Source organism: Plecotus auritus (assembly GCF_963455305.1).
Source record: "Plecotus auritus genome assembly, chromosome: 1".
Classification (NCBI taxonomy): domain Eukaryota; kingdom Metazoa; phylum Chordata; class Mammalia; order Chiroptera; family Vespertilionidae; genus Plecotus; species Plecotus auritus.
The window spans coordinates 65,826,171-65,842,729 of record NC_137770.1 but is presented as its reverse complement, the minus strand read 5'-3'; the positions used below and the strand labels follow the sequence as shown (position 1 = coordinate 65,842,729).

Below are 16,559 nucleotides of genomic sequence, written 5' to 3'. Positions count from 1 at the left end.
TCATGTTTGGCAAAGGCTGGGTTCCTGACAAAGGGCTGCTTGCTGGCTTTATGATGCATGTCAAATGAATGCTTACAGCCTCAGGGTCCCAAATAAGTATATGCTGTTCCATGGAAAATCTGCATCTTAATATTGCCAAGTTTTTGCTCCAGGGTTTCATGCAAAATTAAGTTTCTAAGGGCAGTTTAGTAACTTATTGAGATCATCAAGAAACATTACTTTGTTTGGAGGTGTGGGCATAGCCAAGGGCAAAAGTAATTCTTTTTAATGCAATTTATTTAACATCCATATGTTTGGGCTATAATCTGAACTTTAATCAGATCTTACATTACTCTTCACAGTCAATCCAGTTTTATGTTTATTGCAACACTGTAAAATAGGAAGAATCCTATCCTCTGTTAAACTGCTTATTATGCTTTCAGACATCAGTCTTGTTTTCATAAAGACCTTTTACTTACACAGTTCAATCCTACTTTAGAAGAGATAGAGTTCTATCTAAATGGCTGTTAAAATAAGTTTCACACTACCCTTTCTTTTAATTCTCAGAGAATAGACTTTAGTGAGTAGTAGAAACATATTACTACCCTTACTCAGTTTTACTGGCCTTTGCTCTAAATTTAAAGCTAAATGAGTTCATTAAGTCACCACCTGGGTCCCATTTGAGTCCCCTTTATTGGGTAAGAAAAGAAACAATACAAATAGTTTCTTTCTGCTTTGGGGATAGCGTGGAGAAGAAACCTGAATACACTAAGCCCAGACCCCGGGAACAAAGCCAGAAGAAAGCTGGAGCCAGGAGTAACCAACTGTAGCCCTTAGGTAACCATTCTGGAGTCAGGAGTGTTGGTTGTCTTGTCCCCAAAAGCAAATGGTAGAATGAGCCAATAATGCCATCTCCTTGTTCTTCTCTGCCTTGGAGACTGCGGCTGGGGCCAGATAGTTTCCTGTAAACTTAACTCTCAGGCAGGGAAGAAGGGTGTGAAAAGCAGGTATGACCAGAAGCAAGTAATTTATACTCTTTGAGGGTCATTTTGTCATCTAAAAATTAGGGAGCTGGATTAATGGTTTCCTAATCAATTCTTTGAAGATAAATGCTAAAAAACCTTGTTGAATAGGCAGACACCAATTAGACAGGCTGAGGATAGTGCAATAGTTTTCGGACTGTGGGGTGCATAAAAATTACCTAGGATGTTAAATTTTAAAACTGTAGAATCGCCCTAACGAGTTTTGCTCAATGGATAGAGCGTCAGCCTGCTGACTGAAGGGATTCCGGTCAAGGGCATGTACCTTGGTTGCGGGTACATCCCCAGTAGGGGGTGTGCAGGAGGCAGCTGATCGATGTTTCTCTCTCATCGATGTTTCTAACTCTCTTTTCCTCTCCCTTCCTCTCTGTAAAAAAATCAATAAAGTATATTTTTAAAAAAACTGTAGAATCCAGGGGTTCACTTTGAAAGATCAAACTCAGTAAGTATGGGCATTTTTAGTAGGTGCCCCAGGCATTTTCTGGAGTAGGTGACTAGATGACTGTACTTTGAGAAAATTATGAACTAAATGTTCTCCACCTTACTTTTTAGCCTGGGATTTTATGTTTGTGAGAGAGAAACAAATCCCTCTACTGTTTAAATGAATAAATTTTATTTCAGGATTGCATATGATTTACAGAAATGTATGCAATGCCAAAGGATAAATTAAGAATTGTTGGGAAAATAGAGGCAAGGGGAAAATTGAGGTAGGGAAATAAAATCAGAGTAGGTTTAATGCCCTGAAATGCAAACTATATGGTTCTGTATAGTTGGGGTGAACTAAACATTTGGTCAAACTTACTGAAAACAAAGTCAAGAGCAAAATGATGTGTAAAAGTCAAAAGAAATCACTTTTAGAGGTACAAAGAACTGAGGCTACATAGTGATGAAGAGGTGATGCTCACCCCAGGACTCCTGCAATAGATGTAAAAAAATTTAGTGCAACTATTTCTTAGGACACCACACTTAGGAATGTACAGGTGCCAAAGCAATATGGTCTGAGTTTGCATGTTTCACCCATGGTTAGCCTCTTCCTACTGCACCTGTAAAATAGCCTAGAGACCTATGCTAGAGCCAAGATGTTCCCGTTTCTTCTCTTCATCTCCCTAGACTTCCATTTCTCCTGGGGAATGTCCAGAGAGATCACAACCTCTCTTGGCTGATAACCCTTCTAATCATCCTTGGACCTAGAGAGCCTGCCAACACTTACAGAGGGTGGCAAATTGTGGGAAGACAAATATATAGAGGAACTAATAGAAGATAAGCTTATGTTCCTCTGGTACCAATTCCAGCTGGTAATGGTTTAGACTTGTCTCTGGCACCTTTACAAATTTATGTCCTATGTTTAGGCAAATAGAGGGAAGTATCTGCTTCTTTTCAACTACTTTTAGCTCAAAATAATCCTTAGCTGAGGGCACTCTTGACTTCCTTTGAATTCTGGTTTACCACTCTCTCCCTCTCATAATCATTGACTTCTATATCATAAGATCCTGGAGGGGAGCTTTCTTAATTTTATTTGTTCTTTGTATCTCTCATGTTATCTAACACATAGCTGGATAGAGAGTAGGCTTTTAATAAACAATAGCTATTATGACTATTATGGATCAGATCACAAAGCAGTGCCACTGATTGTGGACTGTGTTCTATGCACAATGCTGGCCACTTCACACATGCATTCTTTCTCATTTCACTGCCATTTTGGCTCAGAAAATTATTGACTTGTCAGAAGTCACATAGCCAGTGAGTGAAAGTAGTTCAATTTGGTTCTTTCCATATTACTTATCTGCCAGATGAACAATTTGTTAGATTATAGCTAATTTCTCACTCCCACACAACCAAATGTACATAAAAAGATAGTTACCTGGAAAGATGAACATTTACTCTTTAGTTATATTAACAGCTTGGTATTGTATAGGCCAATTACTATGTGTATAGGTGTCTTTATTTTTATTTTATTATTATTATTATTATTATTATTATTATTTATTTTTTTAATTGTTTGAAGTATTACAAATAGTAGTACATATGTCTCCTTTTTTTTTCCCATTGACCTCCCCCCGGCCTCCCCTTCCCCCCAGTACATGCCTTTACCTGCCCCCCCACCAGTGTCTTTTATCCATTGGTTATGCTTATATGCATGCGTACAAGTCCTTCGGTTGATCTCTTACAGCACCCTCCACCCCCCCCGCCAACCTCCTCTGCCTTCCCGCTGTAGTTTGACAGTCTGTTCAATGCTTCTTTGCCTCTGTATCTATTTTTTCCCCTTTTCTTTCTTTTAAAAAATCTTGCCTCTGCAGACTAGAAATAAACGTATAATAACAAAAAATGTTTGAGTCCCAATTTCAATGTCCAACAGTTCTGAGTCCCCGTTTCAATGTCAAACAGTTCCTTAAGTGTACATGTCAGCAATGATATCTGGATGGTGGGCACATGGTGGCAATGCAGGTCCGACCCTCTCTGGTTTGGTCTTAGGCAACCTGCTGCGTCACACAGCTGCTGACTGCTAGCGTGGCAAGGTGTCATCAGCGTCTTCCATCTCTGGACTGTTTCTCCTCTTGTTTTCGTGGTTGGAGCAGACCTGTCAATTCCTCTCTGTTGCAGGAATCCACATGGTCTTGGAGTTGTTTTCTGAAAATATACAAACATATTCTTGACCAAAAGTTAATAAAGGAATCTTTTCTATATAGTTGATTTGGGATCCTTTTTATTTTTGCCCAAACGATTTTCCTTTGTCTTATTTAGATACCATGTGTGTTTTTCATGGGTGTCTTGCTGTTAGCATTACAAATGAAAATTAATTTTGTAAAGTAAAAGTTTTCTAGATGTAATTTACTTATAGGATATTTTTCCTTACATGATATTACCCTGCTATCCCCCTTTTTTTGATTAATGGAGGCTTTTGTAAATTTTAGAACTTCATCATCATCATCATCAGTGAGGTTCATGTTAAATTTTGACCAGCCATAGTTGCTTCATTGTGTTCAATTTCACACTCCACATCTTAGCTCATGAGTTTGTAGGATCTGTACTACTATTGACAGAAAACTTTAGAACTGAGCACTTACTCTGTGGCAATTGTTAGGCCACCTTATTAACCCAAATGTGGTCCTTTGGTGATTACCCTAGACTTGCTGGTTTTTATGCAAATGACCTAATGGATTGTTCCACCAATTAATTGCCTTTATTTTTCCTCTCTCAACTGAGGTCTTGGTGTGATTATCATCGGCTTAGCCGTGACAGTGACTGCTATCACAGGTTTATCCACCTCTGCTATTGCCACAAATGGATATGTCAGAGGAGGTAATTAAACTTGTGACCCGCATGATCATTTGTAAGGTAAAGGCAACACAGGCTCAAATAGTTCACCACTGACCTTTCTGGAGTGTTTTTAAAGGTAATCCAAGTTTTCCCCAACCCCTCCTCAGGCAAGAGAGATGCAAGAAGAATGGGGAAGGATTTAACCTTTGTCAACCCCCAACTCTCTCATTCATTCCTCTCAAGCAAGAGAGAAGGTCAAATGTCATGTTTTCTCTTTTCACAGCCAGGGTAGTTTCTCTCCTAGGACATCAGCACAAGTCAACGTTTCCTTTCCAGGGCTGCAGTTTAAGTTGTGTTTACTTTTGGAAACCATTCTTCATCGTAATGAGCAGTCCTCTGACTTGATCTGTATGCCAGGCAAACCAGTTTCTCTTTAGCACAAAGGAACTCCGTTGTGGCCCAAGTCTTGGACATGAAGACTTAAACAAAAGGCAGTATAGTTTGTGGCAATACGGAATCCAAGGAAGAAAAGTAAAATGTGCTATCTTTTATCTTTCATTGCTAACAGGTCTTGGAGTTGTCATAATTCTTCTTTCCACCATGGTAACCTCTATTACTGGGTTGTCAACTTCTGCAATAGCAACTAATGGGTTTGTGCGTGGAGGTAAAATTTCTAAGATATCTAATGCTCTCATCGCTTACTAAGGGTAGGCAAAACTTTTTATATACTTTTTTTTATGGGAACAAGAAAGGAGCCCAATGTTCTTGAAGCCTGACTAACTCTTTGGATGATCTGGATGCTGAAGGAAATATGAGGTACTGTGAGTATATAGACCTGGCCCACTCTGTGGTCTCTTTTCTAATGGACTCTCTGGCACATTGCAGGTCCCAGTTTCCAGATGCTCAACTTCCTTGCGCAAATGTTTTATTTTTCAGGCTAGTCTGCACTCCTCTTCCTGGTGTTTCTTGGAAAATCATTCCTGGACATGGCTTCAATTTTAAAGTTTAGTACATTTCAGGTGTTTCCTAGACCTTCGTGGAAAAGGATTCTTTAGAACATTTCAGGTTTCTCATGGGGAGACTGAACCTTCTATGACAAGAGGCAGACTGCTGCCTCCTGATGTACTGGGGACTTCTTGAAGTACTGGAGCCAAACACTTTTCTTGGGGGATTTTGCAGGTCTTGGAGTCATCATCATTGGCCTGAGTGTGGTAGTGACAACACTCACAGGTATTTCTATGTCTGCCATTTGCACAAATGGAGTAGTAAGAGGAGGTAAGCCGATTCATTTACTTATGACTGCAAGCTTGGTTATGTAGTAACATCTAGAGTTGATTTAATGTTGGAAGTAAAAATTTTATATTGATAATCAGTCTCCAAAGCCTTAAAATAAGACAAAATAACCCAAAATGTAAGGAGTAAGACAACGTTCTTCTCAACTAATATTAAGAGATCTCCAGAAAAGATTTCTTCAACCCATGTCCAGTGATTGAACATGTTTATAAAGTAGAGAGTGACCAGGTGTCTGGAAAGAGGGCATTTTTTGTGCCTTGGACAAGCCCTGTTGGCTCTCTCCTAGGTCCCCTCAGCATGGGTCTTCTTCAGTGGCCCAACTGTCAGTGCTGAAACATCCCACTCTGTCCTCAGAGTTCACCCCAACACTATCCTTCCAGTGTCCAACAGCCATGAGAAGATCTTTAAAGAGAAAAACAAACAAAACAGTTTCTTTCAAATTATCCAAGAACAAGCAGGCCTAAACAGAAAACGAAGTGCCTAAAGTTGATCAATGTCCTAACTTCTTTCTTCCCCCTTCCATTCTGCTTTGGTTCCTCAGGGTTTCTATTTGGGTATCTTACCCAAGTCTCCCCACCCAAGAGCTTCTAAAATACCTTGCTACCCACAACATACCTCCTCTCATTATTTCTGTGTGGCTCTCATTTTGACCAAGCCTAAGTAACTGGCTAGCCGAATTATTTAATGTAATATGAACAAAGGAAATAATGGGGATTTGCCCCACTTAGATAATAGGTTACATTTTCAGAGAAGACTTTGACCCCTTAACCCACAGGAGTGACTATAGTGGAGGAAATTCCTTTTCGGTAAAGACAATTTGTTTCGTTTTTAGATACGTTTGTTCAATGTCATTTCCCTACCAATTCTGTCTACCTCTAAAACAAGCTCAGTATAGGAAGTTATTAATTTACTATTGTCTGTGATAATATCAAGTTATCCAGGCCTCTCAACCTTTAATCTTTTTTACCTTCACTGACAACTCTCAGTACTCTCTAAGCAGTTAGCTAATCCAGCTCAGTATTTCATGTGCACACAAGTACACAGCCATATATAGAGATACCTTTTCAAGGTCCAAGGGAGAAGTAATTGTTCCAGGCCCTCCCTACCTTTCTTCCCATTTGTCACCTCCATACACATAGAGGTATTTGGCAACAATCATGCCTTCTTTAACTAAAAACATTTAAAAAACCCCACAAGTATGATTTATAGAGTGGATGATACACAGAACTATACAGATTCCTTTTACACACAGCAAATATGTACCAGAAAATTATAACAGAAAGGGAGTTAGAATAACAATGATAAACTTCACCTACTTCATTTTCTGCCTAGCCTGCCTGTCTTTGGAAATTTCAGATATAAAATTTTACTTCAGTTGCATTATTGATTTGAACTTTCCAATGAAATTTTATAAAAGACAAAGCACTTTTGGTAAAGTTTGCTGTACTCTTGTTTGTAACATTTGTGTTTAATTAGGTTTCAATAAGTTGGATTTTACTGAGTCAGGATAGCTCTATTGTAGATAATATACAAAGTGCAAGGAAGGTTTAAGCTATTCATTAAGGTGACACAGATTCCTAAAATTATTAAGAAAATATTATCTTTTTATTAGGACAATTAATATTTTACATGTTCTCAGATGTTCAGAATTATTTTGCCATATAAACTAAGTCCCTTATAAAATAAATAAACTAAATCCCTTAGTGGTTCCTCATGTAAAGCGTGTTGTTTCTGTTTCAGGTGGGGCCTATTATCTCATCTCCAGGAGCTTAGGGCCAGAGTTCGGTGGGTCTATAGGCTTGATCTTTGCTTTTGCCAACGCAGTGGCTGTTGCTATGTATGTGGTGGGATTTGCTGAGACTGTGGTAGACCTTCTTAAGGTAAGTAAAAGCTCTTCTTTTTTTATTCAAGCAAGATAATTTGGCTTAATTTGCTTTTTCAGGGCAGTAGGGCATATTATTATGGCAAGATGAGAAGAAATAGATTTATTCTGCAGAATGTGGAACTTGGATATAGTTGAAGGAGCCCTAGGCTTGACATTAAAACTGACTTAACCAGAGCGTCGGCCTGCGGACTGAAGTGTCCTGGGTCAGATTCTGGGCAAGGGCACGTGCCTCGGTTGCAGGCTCCTCCCCAGTCCAGGCCCTGGTCGGGGCTTGTACAGGAGGCAACCAATCGGTGTGTTTCATATTGATATTTCTCTCTTTCCCTCTCTCTTCCACTCTCTAAAAATCAATTGAAAATTATCCTCTGGTGAGGATGAAAAAAACAAAAACAAATCTGTCTTAAAATCCTGACTCACATTGCTGAAACCGGTTTGGCTCAGTGGATAGAGCGTCGGCCTGCGGACTCAAGGGTCCCAGGTTCGATTCCGGTCAAGGGCATGTACCTGGGTTGTGGGCACATCCCCAGTAGGGGGCGTGCAGGAGGCAGCTGATCGATGTCTCTCTCTCATCGATGTTTCTGGCTCTCTATCCCTCTCTCTTCCTCTCTGTAAAAAATCAATAAAATATATTTAAAAAAAAAAAATCCTGACTCACATTTACCAGCTGTTGGACCAATCCCTCTATTCATCTGAATCTTGTTTTCAAAATCTTTAACATGGACTAATACTCTTCTATGCATTTCATAGAAATGTGGTACAGATCAAATGAAATAATGTACATGAAATACTGCATAACATATAGTAAATAATGGTTATTAAATAATGGTTATTATTAACAGCAGCAGCAATACAGTAGTCCCACCCTCTTCACTGAGGGTATGTTCTAAGCCCTGCAGTAGATGCCTGAAACTGTGGACAGCACTAAACCTTACATATACTATGTTTTTCCTATACATACCTATGATAAAGTTTAATTTATAAATTAAGCACAAGGGATTAACCACAATAACTCAATAAAATAGAAAAATTCTAAGAATATGCGATAATAAATACTATATGAATGTGGTCTCTCTTGAAATACCTTATTGTACTGTAGTCACCTTCTCACTTAAAGGAAGCTCTCTACGACTTTGACTTCTCTTTGGCATATCTGAATTGCCAGCATCACTACCCTTGCACTGTGGAACCATTAAGTAGAATAGGTTACTTGAACACAAGCACCAAGATGTCAGGATAGTTGATCTGATAACCTAGAAGACTACTGCGTGACTGACAGGCAGGCGGGCAGTGTATACAGCATGGACACACTGGACAAAGGGATGATTCACATCCTAAGTGGGAAAGAGCAGACAGCACAAGATTTCATCATGCTACTCAGAACAGCACTTAATTTAAAGCTTATGAATTGTTTATTTCTGGAATTTTCCATTTAATACTTTTGAACCATGGTTGACCATGGGTAACTGAAACTATGGAGAGGGAAGCCACAGATAAGGGCAGGGGGACTACTGTATTATTATTATTATTATTATTATTATTATTATTATTATTATAGGTTTACAAACAGAAAGAAAGTTCAAACATTAGAATAACCCACTGCAGAAAACTAGGCGTTTCCTAGTTGAGGTGCCCCATCTAGGTGGTATATATGTGTGCATTAGCTGGTATATGACCTAATTTCTAGTTCTCTTTCTGTGGTAGTGATAGCATTCACTGAATTTAATTGGTAACAGTATATTTATTTAAAAATTAGATGAATAAATGAGTGGGTCATACAGTTCATAAGGTATGCTCTCTTCAAGAGATGCATTGCCTGCTTTGTGTAGTTTGTTCTTTAATTGAATAAAACTTATATTCCAATATACACTTTGGAAAACACTCATTTTTATTCCTCTAGAATTTCTGACACACAAAAATAACTAGTCATTCTTCTGAAACAATACATGATATGTGTATCTACACATACTTTTACTTAGTGCTATAATAGCTTCTAAAGCTGTAATTAGAATGAATCTCTAAAATGTCCAACTCCTAACTTTGGCTATCAAAGGCCTATTATTCTAGAAAAGGATAATGTTCAGTTCTTTATCTTCTCAAATTCATGAGCACTTCATTTTTCCATTATCCTGTATGGCCCCAGACAGTAGTGTATAGTACCTCATCTTACTGTTAAATAATACAATAAATACACAAGGGAAAAAAATAAAAGCTCCATCTCTAACTATTTTTGTGATTTTTCCCCCCAGGAAAGTGATTCAATGATGGTGGATCCAACCAATGATATCCGGATCATAGGCTCAATCACAGTGGTGATTCTTTTAGGAATTTCAGTAGCTGGAATGGAATGGGAGGCAAAGGTGAATTTCACAAAATGAGGTTATCAACAACCGGTGGTCAGGTCTGGAACAAGTTGCAGGGACAGAAGGAGGCCCATATTTTAAAAAAAATTGCTATTATTACTTACTATGGAAAAGTTGCAGGTTAGGCCTACATGGAACACCAAACCCTCCAAGCATGACATCCAGGTGGTCATGACTCACAGCTCATGTGTGACATGATCAGATCAGTGCTTTGTCCTTTTTTATGTATCATCACAGTGATACAACCACCATGGTTGGTGCCATCTTCATGCCCAGATCCCCTATGATCATAGCAATAGTGCATGCTGGCAGCCTGTGTTTCACCATCACACCCCTGGTAGCCCCTTTCAAGGTGGCTGTTGAAACTCAAAAGAAATGGCAAATGTGTTGGAAGAAGGTAATAGAGGCAAAAACGATCATTCTCTGAAATTTAGTACTTCAGTAGCAAATTAGAGGGCATGACAGACCTTGGAACTAGAGAATGCCTGGATTTAAAGAGTAGTAAAACAGTTAGTAAACTTCTAAATGATGGGGATCATGTTTTCTGAATGCTTTGTAACTATACAGTGACTAGTCTAATTGAAATTGAACTTATATACCTAAAGATGCAGTAATGAGACTGCATCACCGGCTATGAAAAGATGGCCAAAGCCATCCATCTATAGAAAGCAATAAGAAACATTCCTACATGGCACTTATTTATGGATTATGCACTTACACATTAAACAACAATTGATTAAGTACTTGTCCTGGGCATTCTGCTAGGAACTGGTTATTCAGCCCTGAATAAAACAGGCACAATTTCTACCCTAGTTGAGTACATGGTCTATGAGGATCTGAGTAATAATCAAGGATATAACAAGTACATATAACATGGTAAATTGTAAAAGTACTATGAAGGCAATAAGCAGGGCACTGAGATAGAAAATAATGGGAAATCCACTTTCAATGGCTTTATTCCCTGAGGGTGATGATATAGTTTCATGATAATAGAGGGTAGAAGTTAAAGTTCTGCTGTTAGAATGCCTAGATTCAAATCTAGTTTATAACCGTATGATCCTTAGTAAGTTGTTTAATTTATCTTCATGACTCAGTTTCTTTTTATCTTTAAATGTTGATAATACTACCTACTTCTGAAAGAATACTGATAAAGTTAAATTTGCAGCTGTTATATTGTAAACCCTTGGTGAATGTTAGCTATTATTGATTTAGATCCAGTGGTCAAGAAAGGCCTGTCTGAGGAGGTAACTAGGACTGAAAGGATGAGAAGAAGGAAATAGTTCTGCAAAGAGGAGTGCCTTCTTAGCAGAGGGAACAGTGTGTGGAAATGCCAAGTCAATAAACACCCTGAAATGTATGGGAAACTAAAAATAGACAATTTGGCTGGTCAACTTTGCAGGCTGCTTGTGCCGGGAACACATTGGCAGCCCAACATCAAATACACTAAGTGTCCAGGGAATTCTATGAGTCATTCTGTGTTCTTGTACTTCTGCAGTTAGCACTGGGGATGGGAAGAATCCATGGTGCTCTGCCTAAAAAGGAAATAAGCTCTATTAATATTAATGTTAAAAATTTGGGTTTCACTTATATTCCTGAGGACACTTCATTGAGTTACCTACCTAGTACTTAGAATGTTCTTGTAATGTCACTTTCAAGTGTCCAAGCATATATTCCCATTGAAAATGTAATATGTATACTCAGGTCAAATAAGGCTTATTAAGATGTCATTCCATTAGGATCTACTTATAACCTACTCTGGGAAATAGAGTCTCAACTGGAATAATGAGACAGAGTCTTTCATTAGGGGAACATAACTTTCATGTTTTTGCACAAAATTGTTAAATAAATCTAATTTGGCCTTCTTTTACTTTGCCATTCCAGGCTCAAGTGATCCTTCTGATCATTCTTCTTATTGCTATTGCAAACTTCTTCATTGGAACAGTCATCCCATCCAACAATGAGAAGAAGTCCAGAGGTTTCTTTAACTACCAAGGTACAGTTGACAAATGAGTTGCTTTGCAATAAATAGCTCTCTGTTGCTCACCTCCATCAGCATCCCTGTAACTGCCACTCAATCCTTGGAATCCCCAAGTGATCCAGGGAAGAGCCAGAGGTTGGATTCAGGAGAGCCAGCGTGAGTCTCAACCCTGCTGCTTACCAGCTAGAAGGCTCACCTAACATGCTTGGGTCTCAGATTTTCCTGATAAGCTGGTAATAAAAACTTCCTGAGGGGATTTTTAAAAAGCAAGTAAGATCGTGGATGTAAAAGTGTCTTGAAAACCTTTAAATGCTAGACAGCTTGCTACTGTCAAAAGAGTAGAAGCAGAGTGCACATGCAAAGGAGGAGAAAGCTCAGACCATTGGTTCAACCACTGAGAGCACTAAAGGAAAAAACAGTCATTTTTTTTTTCATTGCTCAACTTTTTTGCACCTTGCTTTTTAATAGCATTGCCTAGTATCACTGTTGGGTTTTCAAGCATAAAAGACTGTAGGAGTTACTTCCTGTAGCATCCTGAGATAGTGTCACTGAGCATGGAATTTGACTTCTCTCCCCTCTCCTACCCCACAGATTCACTCTTTCCTAGCTTCCCACTCTAGCTTACTCATGGAGCCACTGCTGAGATTTTACAAAGATTTCCCTTCATTTGCTCACTTGTCAGTGTTCATTTCCTTTTTATATGATATCTCTTTCTTTCTGATTCTTTTTCTTTATAAGGATTGTCTTGTTTGCTTTGCATGATAACAACCTTTTCCTTGTTATTCTTTTCTCTCCTTCTACCTCCTGATGTATTTTTTTCTGATGCTATAAGTTTTCTTTCCTTGTGTTTGCATTATTCCAGATTCTTTTGTTCACATTTTTTCATTCTTTTCTTGCTTCCATTTCCTTTTCTTCTAGATTATTTCCTTTTCATTGGTGACAACCTGGGGCAATAGTATTCTCTCATCTACACTATAAAAGAGTAGCTAATTGACTGTACCTTTGCGACACCCACCAGCCAATCAGGAGTGAGTATGCAAATCAACCCAACAAAGATGGTGGGTTAATTTGCATACACAGGCACCAAGTGGCCCGGGGCGGGGCGGGATGCTTGTGTCATCGATGGCGACGCTGCAGGCGTTCCGCACCACCCCAGCCACTCTGGGCCTCTGGGCAGCATGGGAAGGTGGAAAGGCGGCTTTGGGCCAGAGCAGAAAGGCAGCTCCAGGCCTGAGTGAAAAGGCGGCTCAGGCCAGAGCGAAGTCAGTGCTGGCAGCCAGGGGAAGGAAGGCCCATTCTTGCATGAATCTTCATGCATCGGGCCTCTAGTAGATAATAATTTGGTATAAGGATTTAAAATTCAATCTCAGCAAGGGGTGAGTAGGTGAGAATAATAACAGCAAAATTGTAAGGTAGCCCCATCCACAAGGTTCTGCAGTTTTAAAAAAGGCATAGAAAAGCAGTGTGTTGATTAAGGTATTTATGCATGTGAGAATTAGTTGTATATGTGTAGAAGAGTGTTTTTGTGGCATATTTGTGAGTATGCCCATATGACCATGAGAGAATTCTCCATTTCCTCATTTTTCAATCTTCTAAGCAAAATAAGTCAGTCAGAAAAAGATAAATATCACATGATCTCACTCATTTGTGGAATATAATGAACAACATAAACTGATGAACAAAAACAGATCCAGAGACAGAGAAGCATCGATCAGACCATCAAACCTCAGAGGGAAGGCAGGGGAGGGTGGGTGGAACAAGGAGAGATCAACCAAAGGACTTGTATGCATGCATATAAGCATAACTAATCGACACAGACACTAGGGGGGTGAGGGCACGGGGGGTGGTTAGGGAGGCAATGGGGGGATAAGGACACATATGTAATACCTTGGCCAATAAAGAACTTAAAAAATATAAAAAAATTGCAGAGCTCTGTTCTAGAGATCTAAGACCTTGTGATATGTATGTGACCTTTGACAAATATTACCATGAGGTTCATCAGGAGCACACCAACATCGTTCAGTTCATTTCATTTAGATTATAGGAACTCATTTGCATTTAGTGCTATAGAAGCCAAAGGTAACTTTATCTCCTACTCTGTGAAGAATGTCTAATAATAATTTTCTCATTATTTGTGTTGCAGCATCAATATTTGCAGAAAACTTTGGGCCAAGCTTCACAAAAGGAGAAGGTTTCTTCTCTGTCTTTGCCATTTTTTTCCCAGCAGCCACTGGGATTCTTGCAGGTGCCAATATCTCAGGAGACTTGGAGGTATGTTGTTTTCTCTGTTTTTGTAGTCCCGGGAGGTGGTGGTGCAGTTGGTGGGCAGCACAAAGAGCTACAGAGATCAATAGTGACCATGTTTCTCTACAGCTTTCAAACCATAACATTTCTGTAAGGTTTCCTGATTATTCAATTATCTTTAAGTACCAAACTATCCTATTTCTGGTAGTCCTTCCAAAGTCTTATTCAGTGATATCAAAAGGCAGAGTAGAGCATGTGTCACATTTCCAACCAAATAAATACAGTTCAGTGAAAAAAATATCAGAACCACCACTTTCTCTTTTAAACACATAATGTGTAAGAACATGGAACATTTAAGAAAAACAAACAAGAAACAAAGACAAATTACTTTATTGCTGAATGCTGATGTTAAATTTAGGGATACATACACTTGTTTAATTGGTATTTATCTGACACTCATATTTTTCTATGTTAACTACTGTAAGGAGCATTGTATTTGTTAGGATATGGTTTGAATGTTGTATAAAAGACCAGTAATTTTGACCTAAACAATATAGAAATTTTTTTTAGTGAATAAAAATTTGAACTCATAGCCACCCAGTGGAGTAAGAAAGATCTGCTCCAAAAAGTAGCACAGGAACCCAAATGACCTCCCTGTTTTACCATTCCCTTGGGGATTTCCCTCATCTGCAAGGTCAAAAATTACTGATTATTTCCAAGATCACATTCCAGTCCATCGGAAGATGAATAGGAAGCAAAGGACAAGCAATTCCTGGACCTTCAATGTATCACTTCTGCTGACATTCCATTGGCCAGCATTTAGTCTGTGACCTTTTCTAGTTGTAAAGAAGGCTGGCAAATGTGTCCAGCTGGGCTGTCATGTGTCCAGATAACATTTTAGAGGGTTCTATGGTAAAAGGAAGAAGGTGAGAAAGAATATTAGGAGACAATAAACAGTATCTCCCCACCACACACATAAAGTAGAAGGTACAGATTTTACCTCAAGAAATTTATAACCTACTTTGGAAAACAAGAAATGTTTGCAAGAGCCATCAAGAGATATGTATAAATGAAAACCATAGGCACTGCCAAATGGATTGGAAGATAAAATAATGAATGAATAATTATTAAGTTAAGGATTATTTTCTCCTGGCAGTAACGCTTGAGTGTGAACTGAAAGCAAAGGCTAAGTATTGACTATTGGTGAGAAAATGTACTACAGGCAGAGAAACAAAAGAACAGTCAGGCAAGGGGAAAACTAGGACCAGTAAGGATCTCTCACATCTTAACTGGAAAAGCTCTCATGATACTGGATAACCTTATAAGGTAAGGAGAAGCTGTTGGAGAGACCAAGTGAGAGGTGCTTGCCCTAGAATATAACTCCATGAAAGTGGGGTTTTGCCTTTGGTTTTGTTCATTGCTGTAACCTCAGAGCTAGTAAAGCTTCCATAAATATTTATTGAGTGAATGAATAAAGGCTTTAGGATTTGTTATATTAAGGACCACAGTGCCTCGGTAAATTTTTGAGCAGAAATATGGCATAAAAAAAGATTAGGCTGAGGCTCAGAAACATAAAGTTGCTCAAAATTATTCAAGTGGTAAATATCACTGCTTCATGAAACTTAGCTGTGGATGTTGAGCTTCTAGTTTCTCAGATTTGGAAAAGTATCAGATGCCATTGATTTAAGCTTCTATAAACTGCATGTACACATTTGAATGAAAGACTCCTGTGCTTTCCTCAGACTTCTTAAAGACAAGTTTTGTATTAGATGCTTAGTAGTCAGTTCAGCTCAGCCAACACTTACTGAGCCTACTTACACCAGGCACCGGGGAAGCAGAGACCTCAGCCCTTCCCTCCAGGAGCTCGTGGTCTAAGGGGAGACATAATTACTCTAACTGAGTCCTAAGAAGCAAAAACAGATCACATGCAAGGTAAAGGAGAAACAGTAGTTGCTGTCCCTAAAGAAGTGAAGGAAGGCTTTCAGAGGAAGGACATTCAATCCAGATTTCAAGGACTTCATTAATAGAACAAAGAAGAGAGGGACAATCAAAACAGAAGGAATGGAATGCAAAAAGGCACAGAGACAGATGCTTCTGATGGGAATTAGTTTACCTGCAGAACAGGGCACACAAGAAAAATATTTGCATCAATATATTAATAAACATTTATAAAGGGCCTTCTCTGTGTCCTGGGCACTCTGGGAGTAAGCAAAGAACTAAAAAAGATGACTACCTAAAAAGGCAAAACTTACAATTTCTTTCTCCTGAGGTAAATGCTAACTTAAGTTAGGGATGCTATATTAGTAAAGATTTTTACTTATCTATCAATCTGTACTGAGAAATCACTAAGTTTGATTTTGCATGTGAAGGAAATGAAGAGGCTATCTCATGATTTTTAGGGCACAAGTGGTAATAGTATTGCTATTAAAAGGTGGGTTTTTTTTCCTTTCCATTTAAAAATACTTTGGTGATTTTACTATTAAGCTTAACTTTCAGCACATACCCTCATTTATACTAGTAAA

At 38.7% G+C, this 16,559-nt stretch overlaps 1 protein-coding gene across 2 annotated transcripts in view; it reads left to right on the top strand.

Moving 5' to 3' along the window:
- The window catches only part of SLC12A1 (solute carrier family 12 member 1), a 94,987-nt gene that overhangs the window by 13,279 nt on the left and 65,149 nt on the right, over positions 1–16,559 (top strand). The window contains exons 5-10 of one of the 2 annotated variants that reach the window (XM_080645639.1): positions 4,224–4,319; positions 4,846–4,941; positions 7,311–7,450; positions 9,702–9,812; positions 11,697–11,808; positions 13,937–14,064. In XM_080645639.1, coding sequence (XP_080501765.1) covers positions 4,224–4,319; positions 4,846–4,941; positions 7,311–7,450; positions 9,702–9,812; positions 11,697–11,808; positions 13,937–14,064 — 683 coding nt within the window. The remainder of the gene's footprint in view (positions 1–4,223; positions 4,320–4,845; positions 4,942–7,310; positions 7,451–9,701; positions 9,813–11,696; positions 11,809–13,936; positions 14,065–16,559) is intronic. The other variant, XM_080645638.1, reaches the window with a different exon arrangement.